The sequence below is a fragment of the Trachemys scripta genome, chromosome 6 (assembly GCF_013100865.1).
Source record: "Trachemys scripta elegans isolate TJP31775 chromosome 6, CAS_Tse_1.0, whole genome shotgun sequence".
In the NCBI taxonomy this organism is placed as follows: domain Eukaryota; kingdom Metazoa; phylum Chordata; order Testudines; family Emydidae; genus Trachemys; species Trachemys scripta.
In genome coordinates, this window is record NC_048303.1 from 65,288,519 (window position 1) to 65,311,728 (window position 23,210).

The following is a 23,210-nucleotide window of genomic DNA, read 5'->3' on the forward strand; positions in this document are numbered from 1 at the left end:
GCTCTATGTGTACCCAGAGGAACTGGGCAGGCTTCTACTGATGCCTGTGCCACCACATCTGCACTGTTACTTTTAATTGTGCAAGCTCGATTAAAGCTAGCACAGATATGCCTACCTAAGCTGCAAATAACACCTATTGATTGCAGTGTAGGCATAACCTTGGTCAGCATAAATAGTTCACACTGCTATCTGGGGAAGCCAACTTTTTTTTCCTTTATTTTTGGGGGGGTGGGGTGTCAGAAAGTGTCCAAAACTTTTTGGTGGAGATAGACCTAGTATAATCTTAATTGACGCCTATGAATCATAGAGCAATTTATAACAGCTTGTGGCAATAGACTCACTTAATTTGTCAGGATACTAGAATAGAAACAATTAACTGTTAGCCTTAAATGATTCAGTTTAACATGGATGATGATGACAAAGCTTTAGAATTACCAAGTCTGGTTTTCTTCCACAGAAGAAACAATACCCCAGGAACTTTCCTTCAAACACTATCATCTTGTTAGATAAAAACTGGATTCCGTAGAGCAGAACTTTAAGAAAATTCTTGCAATCCAGAAGAAATGGGAGACTAGTTTTATTGTATGAAACATCACTAAAATGTGTGAAATATAAATAATTCTGACAATTAAATTAATGCACTAATTCATTCAAAAAATAAAAAAGAACTGATGAAGAAACCCCCGGGCCAATCCAACATCACACAAGATCCCCTGTAAACACTGAAATGGTCTGTCACACAGACCACAACATCATGTAAACTATATTTACTAAACTCTGCTACCAGTGTATGGGAATCTTGGGAATCTACCATTTATTAGTAAAAAGATATTTTTCTCCAAGCTCCTTGTTGACAAGTGGATGCCAACACTGATGCTAAAGTTCTACAATAAAATTTATGAACCCTGCAAATGGATTTTGAGAAAACTTCCAAATTTTATTTTGATACCTACAAGAGGTTATTGGGGATGATACTAAACCTACATTTATTTTTTCAATAATTATTTGGGTATTGTTTAAAAAAAAACCTTTAATTTTGCACAAGTTTTAAGACACCATGAATATTTATACTTTTCCTATTGTTTTGTTTTCAAGTGAAGTCTGAGAGGCTTTGTAATTCCCTACTGCTCACATCTTGTTTCCAGTGTTTGAAGAGCGACAATAACCCACTGCAGTTTAATGTGAAAGTAATCATGCTTTACAAATACAAAAATTAAGGACAATAAAGAGTGAAACACAAAGTCATTATGAAAATTTAAATAATCTGTGTGTAAGGGATCAGAAATTCATTAAGATCACTTAAAAATTCACTGAAAAACACTTACTGGTCCTTTACTAAACCTAATTTAATAAATTGTATTTTTCACACTTAGTGAGCCAAATTCACAGGTAATGTATAAAGGTTTATAGGAGAGAAACAAATTACACATTGGTAACTAGGTGTGAATCTAGAGGAGACTTAACTGATACAGCTGCAGTGTGAGCACGCTGGAAGAAGGTGCAAGATACACAGAGTTAGACTTTTAGATTTTCTTGTCCTTGAATGTGGCGCTCTGATTTTTCAATCACTCAGAAAATCTCTGGTTGTCTTTGTGGGCAAACTGGGAACACCCAGGGTGCAATGTTCAAAAATTACAAATGGTAGTTAAAACAACGAGGCGTCCTTGTGGCACCTTAGAGACTAACAAATTTATTTGGGCATAAGCTTTCATGGGCTAAAACCCCCTTCATCAGATGCATGGAGTGGAAAATACAGTAGGAAGATGTACTGTTATATTGTTTTATTTATTTATAACAGTACATGGAAAGATGGGAGTTGCCTTACCAAGTGGGGGGCCGAGACAATTCAATTAAAGTGGGCTATTATCAACAGGACGAAAAGTCACTTTTGTAGTGGTAATCAGGGTGGCTCATTTCAAACAGTTGTTAGTTTGGTAGTTAGGCACTCAACTCCCATTCCTTCCCCAACCTTATCCTGTCTTCTCTCAGATAAAATGTAAAGAGAAGCTGTCTATTGTAGGAGCCCAGTTTCCCTTACTGGGAAAGTCTAGCCCCTTTCTTATTTTCTTTCCACTATTGAGGAAGACAGGGTCATCCAAAGTCCACTGATGTCAAGTGGCGTCTTTTCCTTTACCTTAATAAAGGTTAGATCAGGCTCTTAGGGCACATCACCCGAACTCAGAGGATATACTTCTATTTGACTAGGTGTCTAACTCTGATCTGACCTCTAGGAGAGTAACTCTATTTTGCCAGAAATCCCAAAAAGTTATTTACAGGTTTTGCTTCATGTGGCTGGGACCCTCTTACATCAGAAAGACAACATGCCTATTTTCGCTTATATCATGGTCATTTATATTAGTTTTATAGAGAGAGCTACCTCCTACAATAATATTTTGGCACACACTTATATTTATCTTCTTGCTGGTAAATCCTTTCTTACTCCTATCTATAGGTCAAATGTACAATCTTCAGGATACAGCTGTTCTGTGCTAAGCATTGGGAGATCTGAAATTAAACTGAAGCTGCTTGCCTACACTCTTGACCGTATTTTCATTTCAGATCACTGTGCTATACATAGTTCTTTCATGTCCCTAGTTACAATATGTACAGTAACCTCATATTGTGGTTCAGTGATTTGTTAAGGAGGGAGGCGGCTATGGGAGTCAGCAGCTGATTTGTAAGCCTGGTTTGCTATAGAACAAAAAATAGTAAAAGCCAGTCATCAGATCTGATATTTACAGCAAGAGAGACACAGAGTCATGATTAGCTATTAGTATGAGTTGCTATACACTTTAAGCCACATGCTATCCCTACATGGATTCTCTCACATAAGAACAACAAAACTCTGTATCTACTTGTGACGTCTTCTTGGAATTGTTCTGTCTGAGCATGAGATGGGGTTTATTATGGAACTGGTGAAAGGTTTAATCTCCCAAGTGCATAGAAACTCCAAGATATGCATTGAATATGGATAAATCAGAGGGCCAAGAACATTTTTGTGGCTGCTTGGCACTGCCTCCCCCTTCCCCATCTCACTTCTGTACAGAAAATGCTCCCTCAGACCAGCTATAACCCCTGAGTTAGGATCTCTGGAACATTTTTCGCTGTTCTCTGATCTACATGGTAGAGAGTGTGTCACCATTATATTTACTGCATAATAAACAAATATGTGGCCTGTTTTCAGTTTGTAAACAAGAGGCTTCAATAGGGAGGATCCTCTCTCTAATCATTTCTGTTTTTCAAAATTGTGGTGGTGTTGTAGGAAATAGGAAGCTTCTGTTCTCCCTGACTGATCCACTTCAATGGTTCCTGAGAGTTGCACTGTGCTCTGTAACCAGTATGTGAGAAATGAGGCATAATTCTCAGAAGCCAAAGAAATTGAGGAGAAAAGATAAGGAGTTGAGAGACACTCATCTCTGAACATGCTGCTGGGTGGAGGAAAAAAGGAAAAACTCCTAATCCTCTATTCTGTGGGGAAGGGAGAATAGAATAACTTCCATACCACTTGTTAGTTTCACAGAGAAATGGCCATTCCTACAGGCAGGAGGGTAATTAGTACCTCCTTTTCAAGGAGCCAGGTAGGGCCCACTCCTAGAGCTTTGAAGTTGAAGGAACAGCAATCAGACCCACTTCTCCATCAGTCTTAATGTAATAAAACCAGGTACTTTCCCCCTTGGCTTGAAAAGCATATCCCAAAGTTTGAAAACTTCTGGGCTAGAACATTCAGGATGAAATCAACAATTGGGCAGGCAGTAATGTGAACCAATGAGAGCTCTGAAGAAAGAACAATAAAAACAACTGTCTATACTTAAAAAGTGTTCAACTGCCACAAAATTAGGTAGGATTTGCCTATCCTGATGAGCTGACATTATTCTGGATCCTGCTTCATTGCCTGTTTTTTTTACACTGACTTAGAGGACAACGCCTTGCCTCGCTGCCCTGTGCTCTGACTAGCTACTAATGTCTTCAGCTAATCTTATTGCAGATATCTGCAGGCTGTACAGTTAATGACAATCACAGAGTTGTGAGTTAGTAGCTGCACAAGGCTCTGATTGTTGTAGACTATTCCCAGTATTAGCAACCTCAAAAATCACGTTGGACCTCCCAAAATCATGAGTGCCCCTGAAAATTGAGATGATTAAAAAAAAAAAGATATTGTGGTTATGATCTCTTGATTTTTGAATTCCCCCTACCCATCCTGTGCGTGTGCGCATGCTCACATGACAATTAGTGTTGCTCAATCTCACAGGATGGAATGGGACCATTAACAGTCTCTTGATGAGACCTGACAGAGGACAGCTGGTTTCTAAAGAATCAGAGGGGAACAGGAAACTGGGGAGGAATTTGTGGTATAGAGCTGTGGTGTATAGGAGGTTCCTACAGGAGACTACTGACTGGGAGAAGGGTTTGGGCCTGAAAGACAAAGTCAGAAGGCTGAGCTCCATCTAGGAAGGACTGAAAGTAGTGAGTTTATGAAGAGTATACTGGGACAGAAGAGCCCCGTGTATGTTAAAAGAAGCCAGAGCTGAATATGAATTTTTGTGTTGTGGTGATGTACTTTAGTTTGGGACCTTAAGGATTGTTTTGAATTGTTTTGGTTGTTAAACCAGCCCCAGGCAGGAGTGGTGTGTTGGTTATTAAACCAGCCCCAGGCACTGTGTGGAGTTCTTAAAAGGCTCTGAAAAGGGGAAACAGGCAGGGTACCATATAGCCATGACTGGTCATGAGGCAGTGGTGACTGGCTAGTTAGAAATTGGTGTAGTTGGCAGGATTCTGTGCACCCCCTCTCATCCAGGCATAGTAGAGACTAGAGAATGTTTTCTTTTGCTGGTCTAACAACAAAAGTGGTCAAAGACAATTTTTTTGCTGGAGTAGCAGTGGCGGCAGCAGCAAAAGAAACACTGAGCCACAAGAAAAGGAGAGGTGGTGTTTTGAGTGTTTCTGTTGCACAGAAGATTTGAGTGCAACAGGAGGCAGAATGAGCATAAGAAAAGACAGCAACATGGGAGGGAAGGGACCCAGATTAAGGATCTGCTCAAATGTTTTGAATGTGGAGAGACTGGAAAGTTCAGAGTGTCTGCCACAATGGAAAGGGGGAGAAGCAGAAGTGTTTAGGGTGACCAGACGTCCCGATAAAATCGTGACCGTCCCAATATTTAGGTGTTTGTCCCACGTACGGGTCGGGATGCTGCACTCCGCCTTTTTTTTTTTTTTTTCCCCCCCCGGGAGTGCCCGGGTGTTTTCTGGGTTTTTTTTTTTTTTTTTACCCTCTCCTCTGACTGCCAGCAGCACTCAGCTGTTCTCAGTTGTTCCCCCCCCCCCCCACTCCTCTCCTGAAAACCAGAGGTAACTGTAGGTATGCATAGCTAAGGGAGGGTGCATAATCTCCTCTGATTACCCGCAGCACTCAGCTGTTCTCGGCTTTCTCCCACCCCCCCCCCACTGCTGGCAGCACTGGGCCACAGGTAGGGAATTGGGAGAGGGAACTGTTTGTGTCGTTACACCGGCAGCACTCGGTTTTTGGTCTTTTTTGCTCTGCCGGTGACCCCCCACTTATGTTCCGATATTTTCTTCCTGTCATCTGGTCACCCTAGAAGTGTTGTTCTGTCATTCTTTCTTTCAGGAGGGAGTGGATCTATGCTGGGCTCTCTGCTGCGTCCTCCTCCCTTCCCTGCTGTGAGAATAGTGAACGAAAGGGAAATACTTTGCTGGCTTCAGGCAGGAATTAACTTCGTGAGGGGGCCGGAGATTCTAATATAATCATGACACTAGCTCCAGTACCCCCTGAAAACCTGGTGCTCAGCAAAAAAATGCTAGAGATGGCCATATAGCATTCCATTTCACAACAGTGTAACTTGACGGTCACACATTTTGTACCTTCTTTAGGCCTAGCTGTACAACCTATGCGAAAGTGAGCTATTTCCACCTGTGATGTGTATAGGCATCAGCAAGGGACACCACAGAGATTCCGCTGCCTGCAGCAACTTAGTGGGGGAGAGGATTTGTCCGGAGTGAGGGAGAAAAATGGAGATGATGGGGGTGGGGGTCTGGGTGGCGTTACAGATACTCATTAGCTCCTATACTTGAGTTGCTTTGTCCTTTACCCTTCAGTGATTCATTAACCTGAGCCCCATCCCCTTCCCTCCTGATGCCCGTTCACACCCTTCCCCCAATAGAACCCTTCTTTTCTTTTCCTGTATATGGGACTCTTCTTTCAGACTCATTATCTGCACAGGGGGTTGAGCAGAAAAATTAAGGTTTGTTCCTGCTCTCCCTCACACTGGGTCCCTGCTTCCCTACATTCCCCTCCAACTCCACTTCCCACATCACCACTATTTTCCTTCTTTCCATGGGACCCCTGCTTCCTCCCCACTTCAGGTCTCTTCTCCCCACCACCTCCACCTTGAATCCCACTTTCCTTTAAAAAAGCCTTTCTCTAAGACCTTCTTATTTCTGTTGACTATAGTCTGGAGTTAAATCTTCCCACTCAGCAAGTTATTCTGCTCCCTCCGATATGGGTAGGCAGCAGCAGGGAGAGCCAGAGAGATTCTCTGCCTCCAGCACCAATTAGTCTGGAGGCTTGGATTTTCCTCTCATTCAGGCATTTCCAGTTTCCAGCAAAATCAGTAGGTTCTGCCTATTGATGCCTTGCATCTCTGGAAGTGCCTGGATGCAGCATTCAAAGATTTCTCATTACATACAAGCGAACAGGGAAATGCCATGAAGTTGACTGTAGGATCTTGCTTCGCTTGGCCAATTACTAACATTCTAGAGCAGACCGGACCTGAATGCTTAGAAAGTGAATTGCTCCAGCTTGAAACTGTATTCCTTAATCTACTTAGTAACAAATGCAATGTAGGTTAAGTATTTTTATGTGATATTAGCAGTAGGCAATGCGGCACTGCTTAAGCTGTTTCCTGGGTGTGTGAGGTATATGTATATATGTCTGCCTGTTTTTGTCAAGCCATCTGGAGTGGCTCACAAACTTGAGTTCCAGCCTCAGGACAGACTGTTACAAACCAGGGCACAAACCCGAAATTGGATGTGAGTTCTATACTTAGATTTCACCAACCAAGTAACAAGTGTGAACTCCTCATGCACTATAGCAGCCTAACCATGGAGTCACAGGCAGTATCCCTTGGGTACTCCAGTCTATTTTGGCACCAGGCAAACTTACATTTGTGATAGATGGTCCCTTACATAAAAAAATCACAACAATAATCAGGTTACTCTCAGATCTCACACCAAAGATAAGGTTTGTAGCCAATCTGCAACAAACTAACTAAAGATGTATTCATTAAGAAAAAGAAATGATTTATTTACAAGGTTAAGGCAGGTAAATATACACACACAAATGACTTAGGGTACGTCTACACTATGGCGGGTAGCGATCTATCTATCGGGGATCGATTTATCGCGTGTAGTGTAGACGCGTAAATCGATCCCCGATTGCTCTCCCGTTGACTGCTGAACTCCAGCAGTGCAAGAGGTGGAAGCAAAGTCAACAGGGGAGCTGCAGCTGTTGATCCCGCGCCATGAGGACGCGAAGTAAGTAATTTTAATTCGAACTAAGATACGTCGACTTCAGCTACGCTATTCTCATAGCTGAAGTTGCGTATCTTAGATCGATTTCCCCCCTCAGTGTAGACCAGGCCTCAGAGTCTTAGGTTCCAAAAGGTAATAGAAGCTGCTGTGATATGCAAGCTTTCTATGTCCTTTAGGGCTAACCCAAGCTGAGCAGCTTGGGGATCCCTTGCTTACGCTTAGAAATATAGCCCTCTAAATCCCAAGCAGCACAGTGATACAGTTCATTCTGGTCAGGGATTTTAATTCCCTTCCCCTACAGTTCAAATGAGTTTGTGTCCATCTCCTCTTCATGGGTGTATGTTGGGGGGGGGGAGGGGCGGGAAAATCAACAAAATCTTTGTCTTTTGATGTTTCACAAAGGCTCATTTGGTTTCAGTAGCCCTGCTTGTTGCAGGATCAGCATTTTACATTAATTAATGCTTCTTTCCTTTTTGAGTTACGCAGTTATGGAGGTTTACCATGCAAATACTCAATGTAATACATGGGATACATGTTATAAGTGAGATCAATACATGAAGCATGCTACAAGCATTTCATAAAGACTAAACAAGTTCTGATAGACTTAACATCTATTTTAACAATGCTAACACACAGGTGAGCCAGACTGGTTTCCAGCTATGCATTTGTGAGTGTTCAGTGAGGCCTAAGGGCCTTGACATGAGCTGGCACCTGGTCTACCAGTATCACAGATTTCATTTTGATTCAAATAAGTGATTTATCTGACTGACATTCGGGAAATAGGTTTTAAGCATTTTTGGAAAGAGTACTTTTTGGAAATTGGTATTAGAGTGAGGATAATGTAATTTGTAAAGCTTGTATTGCAAGTTAAAGAAAACCAGCTAGACTCATACACTATTAGAAAGTTTCCCCTCAGGAATCCTTGTAGCTCAATTTTTGTGAAGCAGACTAATGCACCTATATATTTAATCTAATTGAGAATACATCACAGTAACACCAGAAACCACCACAAGTAAACTGTTGACGAGTAGCTGCCAAACACCTTAAATACTATTCAGTTGTATGCGGGGAAAAAAAAAATTGATGCATTGAAAATAAATCAGTCTGGCAAGAAACGTGAAGACTTGCTGAGGGAAAACAGCCTACAATAATTTTATTTCAAATAATAGCTCCTTCCTACGCCATCTTATATCAAGTCCACTTTCCAAGGCTGGACATGCTTAAATAGGATCAAAATATGTTCGGGCCAAAGGGACCTGCAATCTGGAAAGTGTTTTATAAGTGATGTGAATTCTTCTAATGAATGTTTTGCAATCTGCTTAAGTATACAGAAGTCACTATCTATAATCATGCCCCCTCTTAGAATTTTGCCATGTAATCTTCTGTGCTGCCATTTACTTGGTTACCTTTGCATTTATCAAATATTTAAAAAACCTAAATCAGTATTCAAAGAAACCTCAGAAAGGCAGTGATTTTTGTTTGTGTGTCCAAAACAATAAAATAATGTATAGTACCAACTCTGGGAACAGATCCTACGCAAACTAGAAATTCTGTCCCTCGCCCCTCTAGTCATGCATTTAATTAACCATCAAACACACTTAATGTGTGGCATTTATATCTTCTGCTTATTGTAAAATTGGTCTTAAGAAGGCAGGGTAAGTGTTAATTATAAATATTTAATACAAGAAACAGGAGGAGGAGTGAAGATGAATGAGAACTGTTGCCAGGTTAATATAAGATCTTTGAAGGCAGTTATGGTTTTCAGATAAGCAGCCATGGGTCATTATTTATGTAGCTTGGCAGTAATAGCCTATGCTTATACCACATCATCCTGGCTAAAGACTGAGGCAATCTGTTCATATAGCCACTCAGCTACTGAAAAAGAAGGCTTATGCATCTTACCACATGGAAACTGTTGCTTTACTGCTACCCTTTAATGGCACTGTTATATTAGCACAGTGGAAACAGATTTTTGAAATTTTGGTGGTAGATGCTTCCTAATAACTTTTGTTTATACCATGCTACTATCCACAATACTTACAATGCTATATACTCTTGTATAACCCACTCAGGTATTTTATTGTGTATTTGTTCTCCTCCACCCTACCTCACTTGGAAGATAATCTACATACCTGAGGAAAGTTATTTAGGCTATGGGTACACCACACTACACTCCAGACAGCGTGTGAATTGTAGAGCCACCAAAGTGTTTTGCTTTAACTGCCCAGTGTTGATGCTACTGGCATGAACTACAAGGTGCCTAGTTCGTTTTAATATGAACTAGCTACCTTTTAGTTTGCACCAACAGCTTCCACATGGGGGCATGTAGTAGGTCCTAGCCGGGGCTCGACCCTTCCGGACAGGAGGGGAGCCACACCGACTCACTACTGTGGGAACAAGCAGTCAGTTAGTCCCGGAACTCCGGCTCTTTAGTGCAGAGTCGGAGCAACCACAGTTAAAGCTCAGGCCCTTGACTGCGGGGGCTGAGCGAGCAAATAGATCAGAGCCCAGGCCCTGGATCAGGGCGGGGCAAACACAGTTAGCTCAGGCCCTTGGTTGTAGGGGCTGAGCGAGCAAATAGTCCAAAGCCCAGGCCCTGGATCAGGGCGGGGCAAACACAGTTAGGCTCAGGCCCTTGTTGCAGGGGCTGAGCGAGCAAATAGTTCGGAGCCCAGGCCCTGGATCAGGGCGGGGCAAACACAGTTAGGCTCAGGCCCTTGTTGCAGGGGCTGAGCGAGCAAATAGTTCGGAGCCCAGGCCCTGGATCAGGGCGGGGCAAACACAGTTAGGCTCAGGCCCTTGTTGCAGGGGCTGAGCGAACAAATAGTTCAGATAAGGTACGCCTAGGCTTCTGTAGCCGAGCGTCGGGTGAGGGGGAAGCCTGCCACCCGTGCGGAGGGTGGCAGGGGGGAACGCAGGCCCACCCACTCCACTGCGTTCCAGCCCGGGGCCCTAACAGCGGTTGCTGCCGCTGCTGGTCAGTGGGGTATCCAGCCCGCAACACACTGACATAGGCTCACACTCAGTTGCAGCCGGACCGGGGTCGGCTATCCCCGGGCTACTTCCGTGATCCCCCTCAAAGCCTACCTCGTTCGTTACGCCGGGATCGGGCCAGTCCATCTCCATGGGCTCCTGTCTGCCCGGGCTCGGCGGCAAGTCCGGTAGCTCTGCCGGGAAGTCCGGCCAATGGTCCTCAGGCGGCTCCTCTGGATAGCAGCAGGGGCGAAGGGGTTCGGGTCCAGTCTCACCCTCAGGGTTAGTGGGGTCCGGTTCCCAGGGGTTCTCCCAGTGGTTCTCCCAGTGGCGGGCGTGAACGGGCTCCGGCGGCTCCTCCTCGTAGCGGGCCCGGGGTAGCTCAGGCCAGCCAGGGTCCAAGCCCCGGTCTTCGACGGTCTCCTGGCCAGGAGCTCCCGGCCGCACGTCTGCTCCCTGCGGTGGCTGGGCACCAACTGAGCTCTGGCGGCCGGCCTTTATACTTCCTGTCCCGCCCCTTGACTTCCGGGGGGCGGGGACAGGCTGTGGTGGTCCCACCCACTCTGGTGCCGGCACGTGGGCTCCCTCTTCTGGACAGGAGGGGAGCCACACCGACTCACTACAGGGCAGTTAGAGCAAAACACTTTGGTGCACTTTGCAGTTTACACCCCCATAGTCCATACTATAGTTACTCCTGGGGGAATTCTGCACATGCGCAGAATTTATGTCCCCCGCAGATTTCTTTGCGTCCCTGCAGAAAAATGACTTTTTGACGGGGAAGCAAAGGGAAGCCACAAGAGCAGTCATGCGGCCCTCTCCAGCACTATGTTTCAGGTGCCCAGGGAAGCAGGCAAAGAGGTAAAGAACCAAGGGGCAGGGGGTGGGACTGGGGAAGACCTGGCTGGTGGCTCCTATCCTGTGGCAGGCTCAGCTGCTAGTCCTGGTGGGGCTGGGACTTCCTCTTTCCCTGCACAGCATCCAAGGCCGGATCAGACCCACCTCCAGATATCTCCCCAGCTGCAGGAAGCTCTGCAAATCTCCCCTGCCCCTCTTCCTGCACCCATCGCTCCTCAGCTGCAGGGTGAGGGTTCCCTGTACAGGGAGCTGTTCCCCCGTCTGCCCAAGCCCTGTGCATCCAAGACCCCATCATACCCAGATCCTTTTGCCAAGCCTCACCCCTCCTGAGACCCTCTCATACCCAGATCCTTCCGCCAAGCCTCATCCCCCACATTCAGAACCCCCCGATGAGCCCCACTCATCCTGCACCACCCCCATGAGCCACCGCACCCAAATCCCCACCCCACTGAGCCCCAAACAGCTGCACCTGGATCCCCACTCCACTGAGCCCCACTCTCCAGCATCTGGACCCCCAACTTAGCCCCCCCACTCAGACCTCCCGATGAACTCTATCCCCCCCACACCCAGACCCCCCCTGCTGAGCCCCAACCACCTTCATCTGGACCCCCCTGAAGAGTCCCATTACCGTTGCACCCAGAACACCTCATCAAGCCCCCGCACCTGGATCCCCTACTGAGCCACCTGCACCCAGATTACCCCACAGAGAACCCTCTCAACCCACACCTGGATCCCTCCACACTTGCATCCTGCCTTGCTGAGCCTGCCTGCTCACACCTGGTGCACCTGGCATAAAGGGGCATGGCTGGTCCTTCTGCTATGTCAGGGTTGGGTGCAGACTCACGGCTGAGTCTGTGTTTTGGGGGGGGGGAGTGGGGAGCTGCACAGTGATCTCCCACCTTTGTGCAACCAGTGGCCTGTACTCCCCAATGCCATGCCAGAGCCTCCATGTTTATCTGACAAATAAAATGTGCAGAATTTTAAAAGATTGTGTGCAGAATTTTTAATTTTTTGACACAGAATGCTCTCAGGAGTATATAGTACAGTGCAGTTTCTTAATAGCTACAGATACATTTCCCACTAGTCTCTAGAAACTATAACTTTAGATATCACACTGGTCAGTAAGAAAACTATGGATGAACTGGTTTTCACTGTTTATTAATAAATCTCTAGAATAATACAGATTTGAACATGCACATATAATCCTGCATTTCACAGGTCTCTTCAATCTGTTCAATCTTAGTTCATCCCACTTGTGTATAAGCATTATGATAAAGTCTTTAATTACATGATCACATATATCTTTTTTTCACAAGACCCTTACCTCCTTCAATGAGCCGGACAGATGGTGCTCACTGAATGGGTGACTAGTTAACATGTCTTTTAGTATCACATGCATTATTTACTGCACACTATCCAAAATCCGCACTGAATTATCAGCTTCCTCATGTGTTTTTTCTATGATCTTATCTTACTTATTTACAAACTTTAATTACCTTATCTGCACAAAATAGAACTGAGACACAGTGATTAAAGTCAAGAATGTCAACTACCTTTGGGTGCCCAATTTGGGAAGACTTGGACCTGATTTTCTCAGGGCTAATTTACACTAGAAGCACTACAGCGCCGCATCTGTACTGATGTAGCTCCGCTGCTGTAACACTGCTAGTGCAGACGTTCTGTGCCGACAGGAGAGAGCTCTCCCATTAGCATGATTACTCCACCTCCCCGAGCAGCGGTAGCTATGTTGATGGGAGAGCTTCTCCCGCCAACATAGCGTTGTCCACACCGGCGCATAGGTCAATGTAATTTACGTTACTCAGGGAGGTGGCTTTTTCACACTGTTGAATGACTTAAGTTATACTGAAGTAAGCACTAGTGTGTACAAGCCCTCAGCGTACTTATACAGTAGAACCTCAGAGTTACGAACACCAGAGTTATGAATTTGCTGGTCAACCACACACCTCATTTGGAACTGGAAGTATGCAATCAGGCAACAGCAGAGACCAAAAAAAAAAAAAAAAAGGGTGGGGGGGGGAGCAAATACAGTATAGTACTATGTTAAACATATGCTATTAAAAAATAAAGGGAAAATTAAAAAAAAATGGACAAGGTAAGGACACTGTCTCTGTGCTTCTTTCATTTAAATTAAGATGATTAAAATCAGCATTTTCCTTCTGCAAGTTTCCAAGCTGTATTAAGTCAATGTTCAATTGCAAACTTTTGAAAGAACAACCATAACATTTTGTTCAGAGTTACAAACATACCAGAGTTACAAACATCCTCTACTCCCAATGTGTTCCTAACTCTGATGTTCTATTGGATGTTTAAAACAAGGTTCCCCTTGACTTAATTTGCAAATACAAGTGCTCAGCACTTCTGCAAATCAGATGGCAGGTTCTCAAGTTGGACATGCAGAAAACAAATACACAGTGGCCATCTGAAAATTGCAGTTTCAGTGCAATAGTGGCCGGGCCTCAGTGATAGAAATAGGAATAGAATCTAAATTTTCAAGGTGGCATTTCACAACCTTAAGTATAAGCCCATCTTGTGTAATTCCTGCACTTTCTGGCCTCATTCACTACATATCCTTCCAACTTCCTCAACATACGAGGCAGAAGTCTAACAGACAACAGCCTCATTCATTACACATTCCCGACTTATTCCCAGGGCACAGACTGTCCTGTGCACTGAATGAGGCAAGGGTGACATGGGGAAAAAGTAGTAAGTGACTGTGTAATTAAAGACTGTATTATAATGCACATGCACAAGACGGTTAATTAAGGCTACATGAGCAACCTTAATTATGGCCTTTCCCAAATCTTGAGTGCTTGATTCTGCAACTTTAATGGTCTTTTAACTGAGGGTATGTCTACACTAGAAATGTAAGTCGACCTACTATAGTGGTATAGTAATTACTGAGGTAGTGCATGTCCACACTAGTCTCCTTGGGTCGGTGGTGCGTGTCCTCACCAGGAGCACTTCCACTGACGTAAGACTGGGCTCTCATCTTCTCTTGCAGCTCCCTGTCGGGAGCCTGGCTGCCCCACAGCCTCCTGGGCTCCTTGCGGGCTGCTGCTCCTAATTCCCTGCTGGGAACAGGGTTAGCCACTCAGCAGGGGAGAGGGAAGTCACCGGGGGATCCTGTGGGGGGAGGAAGCTGCCCAGGGCTTTTTGGACCCCCTCCTCTGCTGAGATCCGGCCAGCCTAGTAAATTTCACGGTTTCTTGCCCCTGCTCCTGGCTGAGAGCATGTGTGTGTGTGGGGAGAGGGGCTGTGAGGGAAAGCCAGCCGGGTTTCTCGCCCTGGCTCCTGGTGAGGGAAAAGTAGCCCAGGCTTCTCAGCCCGCTCCCTGTAGGGTCTAGCTGCAGGGCTTTTCACCCTAGCTTCTTCCCAGAAGTGGATGGGAAGCCACCCAGGCCTCTTACCGCGGCTCCAAGACTGGAGTGGTGTCCAGTCACCCAGCTCTCCAGAGGAACCAGGGCAGCTGGGTTCTAGCTCCCCACTTTCTTGTCAATTTCATGGCTCCTGCCGTGAAACTGACAAGACAGCCAACAGCAGATGTAAGTATCACACCATCTACTCAGACACTGCATCATCCTAACTACACCGACATAAGCCCTATGCCTCTCATTGAGGTGGAGTTATTAAGTTGATGTAGTAGGGCACTTACATCAGTGAGAACAAGGCTATTGTGTAGACACTGGCAATTAGGTTGAGGTAATCTGCCTTACATGTACTTAACTGTGTAGTGTATACCAGCCCATAGTTATATGTAATTTCCTAAGCGTTTTTAAAAAAAATTGAAAGAACAAAAATTTGAGCACATGGAACTACAGTGGCCTCTTCCACATGCACCACTGGCAGGCTTGGAATCTTTCAATCCACAGGAACAGCCTTTATCGCTTGAGCTAACAGAGCGAGCGGCAGCAGTAGTAGGCTTGTTATCCTCTATGTGAATCTGCGACTAGAAGGGGATGGAGACATGCTTTGACAGAGAGTTTCATAGCTATTTGGAAAACATTCAAGATGCCTGAGTTCAATTCCAGGTTCTGTAGGTGTGTGTGTGTGTGTGTGTGTGTTATGGTGGTTACAAACCATTCTGCTCTTGCCTCCTCCCCTGTTGCTGTCCCTCCCAGCTTCTTCCCCATTCCCACTGCTCTTATCCTCCTGCCTCTCTCTCTCTTCTTACTTCCCTCTGTGACGTTGTGCAGTCTATACGGTTTTATAAAAATATAAGTGAATATAATGTAACTGGGATATGCTTCATGCAAAAGGTCTCTGGTAAGGTATCATTACAAAGCTCATAATCTACTGAGTGTGATCATCCTATTTGTAGAAATGTACCACTCTTGTATCTAAAACTAGAAATATAAAACATAACTCTGAGGGCCTATTGTAGTTATGTAAAGTGTGGGCTATTAAGGATGGTTTGGAATCTTGATGACTCCCATTGTCTGCAGATGGCTGTATTTACCTGAGAGTCTTCCTGTATATGTGTGTGCTGGCAAGTGAGTAATGAAGTCTTGCAGTGACATGTGATCATGTCACCTGAACTGGAATCCATCTTTAACTTGGTGCTTTTCCAGTGAACGGGGGTGGAAACCCAGAGGGACAAAGGGTTCCCGCCTTATGCAAAAGATATATAAAAGGGTGGAAGAAGGGGAAAGAGGAGCCAACATGAAGAATCCCCTAGCTATCGCCTGAGCTGCAACAAGAGCTGTACCAGGGGAAAGAATTGTGCCCAGGCCTGGAAGGTGTCCAGTCTGAGAAAAACTTATTGAAGCATCTCTGAGGGTGAGATTATCTGTATTTAGTTTGATTAGGCATAGATTTGCGCATTTTAAATAAATTTACTTGGTGACTTACTTTGTTCTGTCTGTTACTACTTGGAACCACTTAAATCCTACTGTCTGTATTTAATAAAATCACTTTTTATTTAGTAATTTACTCAGAGTATGTATTAATGCCTGAGGGAGCAAACTACTGTGCATCTCTCTCCAGCAGTGTTATAGAGGGCGAACAATTTAGGAGTTTGCGCTGCATAAGCTTTATGCAAGGTAAAACGGATTTATCTGGGTTTAGACCCCATTGGGAGTTGGGCATCTGAGTGCTAAAGACAAGCACACTACTGTGAGTTGTTTTCAGGTAAACTTGCAGCTTTGGGACAAGTGATTCAGACCCTGGGTCTGTGTCTGGAGCCAGATGGGAGTGTCTGGCTCAGCAAGACAGGGTGCTGGAGTCCTGAGCTGGCAGGGAAAACAGGAGCAGAGGTAGTCTTTGCACATTAGATGGCAGCTCCCAAGGGGGTTTCTGTGATCCAATCTGTCACACCCTCCTTCTTCCTATTCCTCACCCCAGTCTTCTGCTCCCATTTCCTAATCTCTCCTCCCACCCCAAGGCTCCTATTTGCTCAGCATTTCTTGTCCATTTGCTCAGCATTTCTTTGCTCTACCCCATCTACCATTCCTCAGTCCTCTGCATTCAAGTCAGACAGCTTTTTCCTTCTCCTCCATTCTGCCCCCACGCAGCTGGCAAAAGAAGAGTGCCCAAGAGCGACACTCCCTCTAGCACAACAGCAGCCTGCAGCAGCTAGGAAGCAGCAATTTTAGGGAAAGGGCTGCACAGCTCTTTGAGCCCTGGGATGAAGCATGTTCAGATGCTCTGGAAGGATGGTGTATGTGTGCTCCAGTTGGCATGTAGGAACTGTGAGGTACTGGGGCATACTCAGGGTAGACAGAATCTTTGGAGAACTTAGCTACCAAACTCTAACAAGGCTCTCCAGAGCATGAGGTTCTTCAGAAGCTTATAATGAGGGAGAATTTTCACAAGAATGTCAAAAGGCATATGCATGACGCCAGGGTGACTGTCCTGCCAAATTTCACATCCCTACTCCAAAGCATGGAGGCATTCGAGTTTTTCACTGAAACTGTCTAAAAAAATAAAATAAAAAAAATTCAGCATGGACAAATCAGTGCATTTTCCCTTCTTAACAGTCTCAGAAATGGCTCAACTCCAATAGCTGAACCTTTCCTAAAAAATATCAGCATGAGGTAGCCTACTACTACGGAAAAATTTAGGCTGAACAATTTAAGATGGGCAAAGTCATAAGCAATCGAAACCAAAGTCTTATAAGGAGAAATGGGGGAAAGGGGTGACCTAACAGTGGGCAGCCTTAGTTGCACCGTGGCCCCATTTCAATGAGGTAGAAGAGCTTGTTTTGGTGGCTTATCCAGATTGTGAAAAGACTGATCTAAATTGAAACTGCAGCAGGACCAGCCAATGCATCCAGGTGAACAAGGGCTCAAGGCGGGGCAACAGATGGGGATACAAGGTCCAGAAAAAATGACAGCTCCTGTGTTCCCTGTCTTCTCCCTTCCCAAGCCGCTCACAGTGCCAGCTGCTGCGGCTACCCACCGCCTGCCCCAGTGGGGCCCTGAGCACGCAGGGAGCCAGGCTGGCTGCCATCATCACCACGGGGGTCCCTGCAGGGGAAATCCTGGTCGGTGCCTGTTGCGCTGGAGCACGGCCAGGGGGGTCCCAGCACCTGAGCCCAGGCCGAGCCAGGCATTTTCTTACTTTCAACGCTGTAAATTACCAAGAGACGGCGGCTCAGGCCCCGCCCAGGCCCTGTCCTGGCCCCACCTTTTGAGAGCGCCGCAGCTTAACTCGAGGCAGCACAAGCCGCTGCTCTGGTTCCTATCGCGCCGTAGGGCCGCTGGGGAAGAACCTGCGAGAACAGTTTTGTGCTCGGTGCTCCCGCGGGGGCGAGAGGCCGCCACACCAACGGCTCGTGCTCCCGCGCGGCCTACAGAAGCCGCAACCGCCACGCACTCAAGTACGTTCCGCGGAGCCGAGGGGCAGCAGTAGCAGCAACGGCCGCGCCCCCAACGGTCGGAGGGGCAGTCGCTCCTCCGCCCACCGCTCGGTTCAGCGCCCGTCCCCTGCCTCAGAGCGCTGGGGGCGGCCCTGCTGCAGCGGTGGCGGCGTGTCACGCGCAGGCCCCGCCCGGACTCGCTGCGTGCGGGGGGCGGAGCGCGTTGCTCTCCGGCAGCAGCAGGGGCCGGTGCTGCCCGGTTGGGGGCTCCCAGAGCTCAGTGTGCGCGCGGCGCCGTCCCTGTTGCCAGGTCTGTGCTGCGGGGTAGCGGCGCTCTTGCCAGGAGGCGGCGGCGGCGGCGGACTTCGGCGCCGCTCAGAGGCAGCCCGGGGGAGCGGAGCAGTTGGGGTGCAGCAGGGTTGGTCCCGCAGCGCTGCCCCTCGCTCCTGTACTCGGCAATAATTAGTCGGGGGTAGGGGAGAGCCCGCTCCGCTCCGCTCCGCTCCCGGAAACTCTCGGCGTCTCTTGGGAAGGCGGCGGCGGCGCGGGGGAACTTCGGGGACTTGGGGGCGTCGCGTGAGGACACCAGCTGCCACTTCCCAGACAGCTCGGGCCGGAGGAAACTTTTCCCTGTGAGCCGGGGCAGGCAGCGGGCCCGGCGGAGCCAGCGAACGCCCCCAGAAGTTGAGCGAGCGCTGTCAGAGCCCCGGCCGGGTGAGCGCGCTGCGGGCTGGGAGCGGCGGGGCCCCGCTGCCCGCGGACATGAAGCTGAGCAGGCAGTTCACGGTGTTCGGCAGCGCGATCTTCTGCGTCGTGATCTTCTCCCTCTACCTGATGCTGGACAGGGGCCACTTCGACCATCCCAAAAGCCCCCGCCGGGAGGGCACCTTCCCCAAGGTGAGCGGAGCAGAGGGCACCGGGAGGGCGCTGCTGCCGGCGGAAGGGGGCGAGTTCTGGGTAATGGTTTTAAACGGTGCGTGGGCGAGTTACTCGACTTTCCTTTCCCCCCAGTGCTGCTGGCTGGAGGTGGGACAGCTCCCTTCCCCTCTAGCTGCCCGGGTGCAGGTAAGGTCTAGCAGTTTCCAGCCAAGGTTCCTGGGCGCTGTTGGGGGGGCGTCCTCCTGCATTTGGGGTATTATCCCCGCCTTAGCGCCACCTGGGTGCTGGGACTGGCGGTCGGTCAGGTTAGGGGCAGCGTGCTCCGCGGGGGTGCGGGCTGGGCTGAGTTTCCGTATTTGTGGTGCTCATACGGGAGGAAGGAAGAGATCGGTGCAATGGGAACTACCCACCCTAGTTTTACAAACGTGCATTTGAAACTGCAGTTGTGTCGCAGGACCAACAGTGTCTCTGTTGCTGCCCCTGCTGAGTGCATGCACACATCTGACATGTGGTTGACTTTGTCGGTTTATGGTGGTGTGGGTAGCAGGTAAATAAGGAGTCAACTGGAACATATAAAACCCAGTCTTCTTTCCCAAGAGGCTTTCTGTATCAATGAAACTAAAACAGTTTGTCAGTGGAGATGTTGTCCTGTCTGTTGATAACTGTTGTGGCATTCCGTAGGAAAATGAACCTGATAAGTTTTGTTGTTATAGGGGTTAGTTTAGGTGCAAACCACTTGTTTGAGAGGAGGACATAATGCCATAGTGTCTTCTAAATGTTGTTTTTATTTGCAGCAGATATGTAACTGAGGTAATGTAAAACATCTGTCATACTTTGGAGATTAGCTGTATGGTGCTCAATTATGTGCTGTTCATCTTAACGGGGCAAACAAGACTTTTCTATGACCTGACAGCTTAACTCATGTTCAGCGCAGTTAGTAAGCGGAACCAAAGATGTAAGGTTTATTCTTAAGTGCTAGTTCTCAGAATCCAGAAGTTCAAATAATTGTTAAAGATATGATTATTATTGTGTGTTTATTTTATCCTTCAGTTCAGTTATCTGGATCAACAGGTAGGTCTATTCTAAAGAAAAATTGATCTGTATTGGTCATTTTTTGCCCCTGTTTACTGACTATTATTCATAACCTCATTGCATGTTACATGAGGATTATAAAGTACAGAAAGGCATTTGTAGCCCTTCACTTTTTCTTGCTATTTGTGTGGGAGAGAAATTTAAACGCTATTTGCATTGTGCTACATTGATCTAGGAGATATTTATCTAGAAAGGAAAAATGTGGCTTGCAGTTCAGTTTAAAAAAACTAAACCAACAAAAAGAATCCAAACTGGTACATGAGTGGTTGAGAAATTGTGTATTCCTGTTGCTTTAATGTGGAAAATTTAAATGTTACAACCAGTATAGAGTCCTGAAATACATCTTAATATTTCTTTTTGATATGACTAAAAGGAACAATACTTTTCAAATAAGATGTTGTGCTTTGCAAACTGCTTCTTAAAACAAAACAACCGCTTACCCTCACTCTTTTGTAAAATAGCAGAATACTGACAGCATATGTGTCTGTGGAAAGATAAATATCCCTGTTGACTTTACAGTAATCTGTCAAGATAAAGTACAAAAGGTCAAGTAAAAGGCACAGCATTTTTATATTTTTCCACTATTTTCAGAAACAAACCAGAAATTTCCATTAAGACCCCAAGAAGCTTGAAGTAAACAGGTGAATCTTCAAATGTTTTATTTTTTTAAAAATAAAACGCCTTATTTCTTGAGTAGAATGTCTTAACTGTTCAGTTACTGCTAAAATGATAATAGTAATAAACTAAAAAGAATAAGGGGGTAAAAAACAAAACATTGGCACCACTTGGGTGTGAAAGAAGGGTACAAACCTATAGTCTCTCTCTAAAATAAATGTAAGTTATGGATCAGAGTCTAACCACCAACTTTTCTGGAAGGAAGGGGGAGGGGAGAGAAAGATGCAGATACTGCAAAGTAAACGTCTAAAGTCCAGAAAAAAAGTCAGAAAAAGAACATATTCATTTTCTTTTATGTCATTATACAGTAATTTCAGGGCCTGAAAAAAAATGAGGACATGTAAGATTTGGTGGGGATTCTCATTGTCCACAATCAGTACCTTGGTGTTGGGATTCCTACCAGTGTGCTGTGTCTCACTTATTTTAGAATTTGGGTAGCAGATATTTAAATTTACAGTTGCCTCCCCCCACCAACCCATTCTGGTTCCTAAAAGAGAGAGTACTCCTGTTCCCCCTACATACCCCCAAAATATCTTGTTTGCTGTGAGGGGGTGGGGAGGAGACAGTGTTTTTGCTATTCTTGCTAATAGCATCTAGGGTGGTTCTTTCTTAATATAGTATCCACACCCATCCTCTATATGGGTCCTTCTGAGTGAAAAGCTTCACTTCTTGTTTCTGCTGCTTATATTTTATTTCCCCAAGCAGTTACAGATGAAACTGATGTTATTTTTGTCAATTTTTTGTGTGCTTTCCACAGGGTTCTGAATAGTAGCAGTGAAAGCTGAAAAGACTAATAGTTTTGCACTTTATTATAATTTGGGAAAGCTATGACGCTTATCAGGCACTAGTTAATCCCAGTGATACATTAGCTTGAGAGTGATATGAAAGATGAGGATGTGAGGCAAAAGTCATCAGCAAGATATAAGGGCAACCATCCCAGTGGCACCTCAACTGACTGATTTTGTCAGTTCACTCTTGCTGTCAGGGTTCAGAATAGCATCTGTTAAACTGACCAGTGTCTTGTCAATTTCATGCTGCTGCTGCAGTTTGGAAAAGCAAGGAGTAGCAGTATACTGTTTAGGTCCAGGCTCAGGGACACAAAACATAGTATTTTATTAACATTTGGAAGTTTATCTTCATAGATGCTAGAAAGTTAATTTTTATAAAAACCAAAAGCTGCTGCAGAAATTGATGGCTTAGGTCTCTCTATTTGCTTCCTATTCACCTGTGGTGAATTAACTTTTCCAACCCTGTGTCCCGTCCTGCACAGTGGCCAGAAATAGTATGGATACTTCAAGTTTTATGCCCTCCTCCAATCCTGTGTGGCTGAGGCTGTGGTCTAGGTAGAGAAACTTAGATCTCTGCAGGTAATCTCTTGAAAGGATTTTGTTCTTTCTGTGTTCTGCATGTTAGATCAAACTAGAATTACCATAAAGCAGATTTTCACTGTATTTTCTTGAACTTTATATAACCTCTTTACCTATATTAAATCATCTTTAAGTCTAAATAGGTTGGCTGACATGTAAACCTGAAGCTCCTTCCGTATCCATATGCTCCCTTCCCCATGTTTATCTCAGCATGTTTACCTGTTAAAACTTCAACTTGCCTTGTCTACACTCAAATTTTAATGTTTGTTAACACCTTAGCCAACACATGCTAAAAATACACTTTTTTCCTAGTGAAGACAAGGACTTTGTTTTCACTAGGAAAAAGTGATTAATATGTTTTAGTATAAGTTAAAATATCCCTTTTTTCCAAGTGTAGGCATGGCCTTTGTTTATTTAAATTGTAAATTTTCAGGGCAGACATTCTCTTTTCTGTGTTTGAATGGCACCCAGCACAATGGAGCCCCAATCCCAATTTGAGGTCATTTGGCACTACTATAAAATAAATATTTATTACTGATAATAATTAGATACAATTGTCTTGTCAACAAGATGGTGCTAATGACATTCTGATGCTTAAATCACTGCCCTGTTACAGTGACTAAGGTGAGTTAAGTAACAGGCTCCTGAGTATTGGATGTGTGTGGTGGATTAAATGTTTTTTTTTGTTTTTTGTTTTGTTTTTTTTTTAAGAGATTATAGCTTCAGTTTTGTTTCCACCAAACTTAGCTAGTTGCAGGAATATAGGATGACAAAGGTGGCTGTCATCTTTACATGTCCTGGTATTCTTGGCCGGGCTCCTAGTAGATGTTATACTTTGGTTGCAATTGCTTCCATGGGCTGTCCACCTGCTGAGAATAGCCAGAGTGCAAAGCTGCTCCTTCTCTCTGGCATGTCCCCTACACTAGGAGCAGGGGAGAGGGCTGGAGTAAAGCTGTCCTAGAAGCTTTTTACTGGCTTGTGAGCCCTCTTTATGCTGGGGCCTTTCT

The 23,210-nt window shown here is 45.6% G+C and overlaps 1 protein-coding gene across 1 annotated transcript in view; it reads left to right on the top strand.

The window, feature by feature from the left end:
- Positions 1–18,724: 18,724 nt before the first annotated feature.
- MAN2A1 (mannosidase alpha class 2A member 1) overlaps positions 18,725–23,210 on the top strand; it is a 209,014-nt gene continuing 204,528 nt past the window's right edge. Inside the window, exon 1 of the mRNA XM_034773035.1 lies at positions 18,725–19,087. Coding sequence (XP_034628926.1) covers positions 18,953–19,087 — 135 coding nt within the window. The 5' untranslated portion in view covers positions 18,725–18,952. The remainder of the gene's footprint in view (positions 19,088–23,210) is intronic.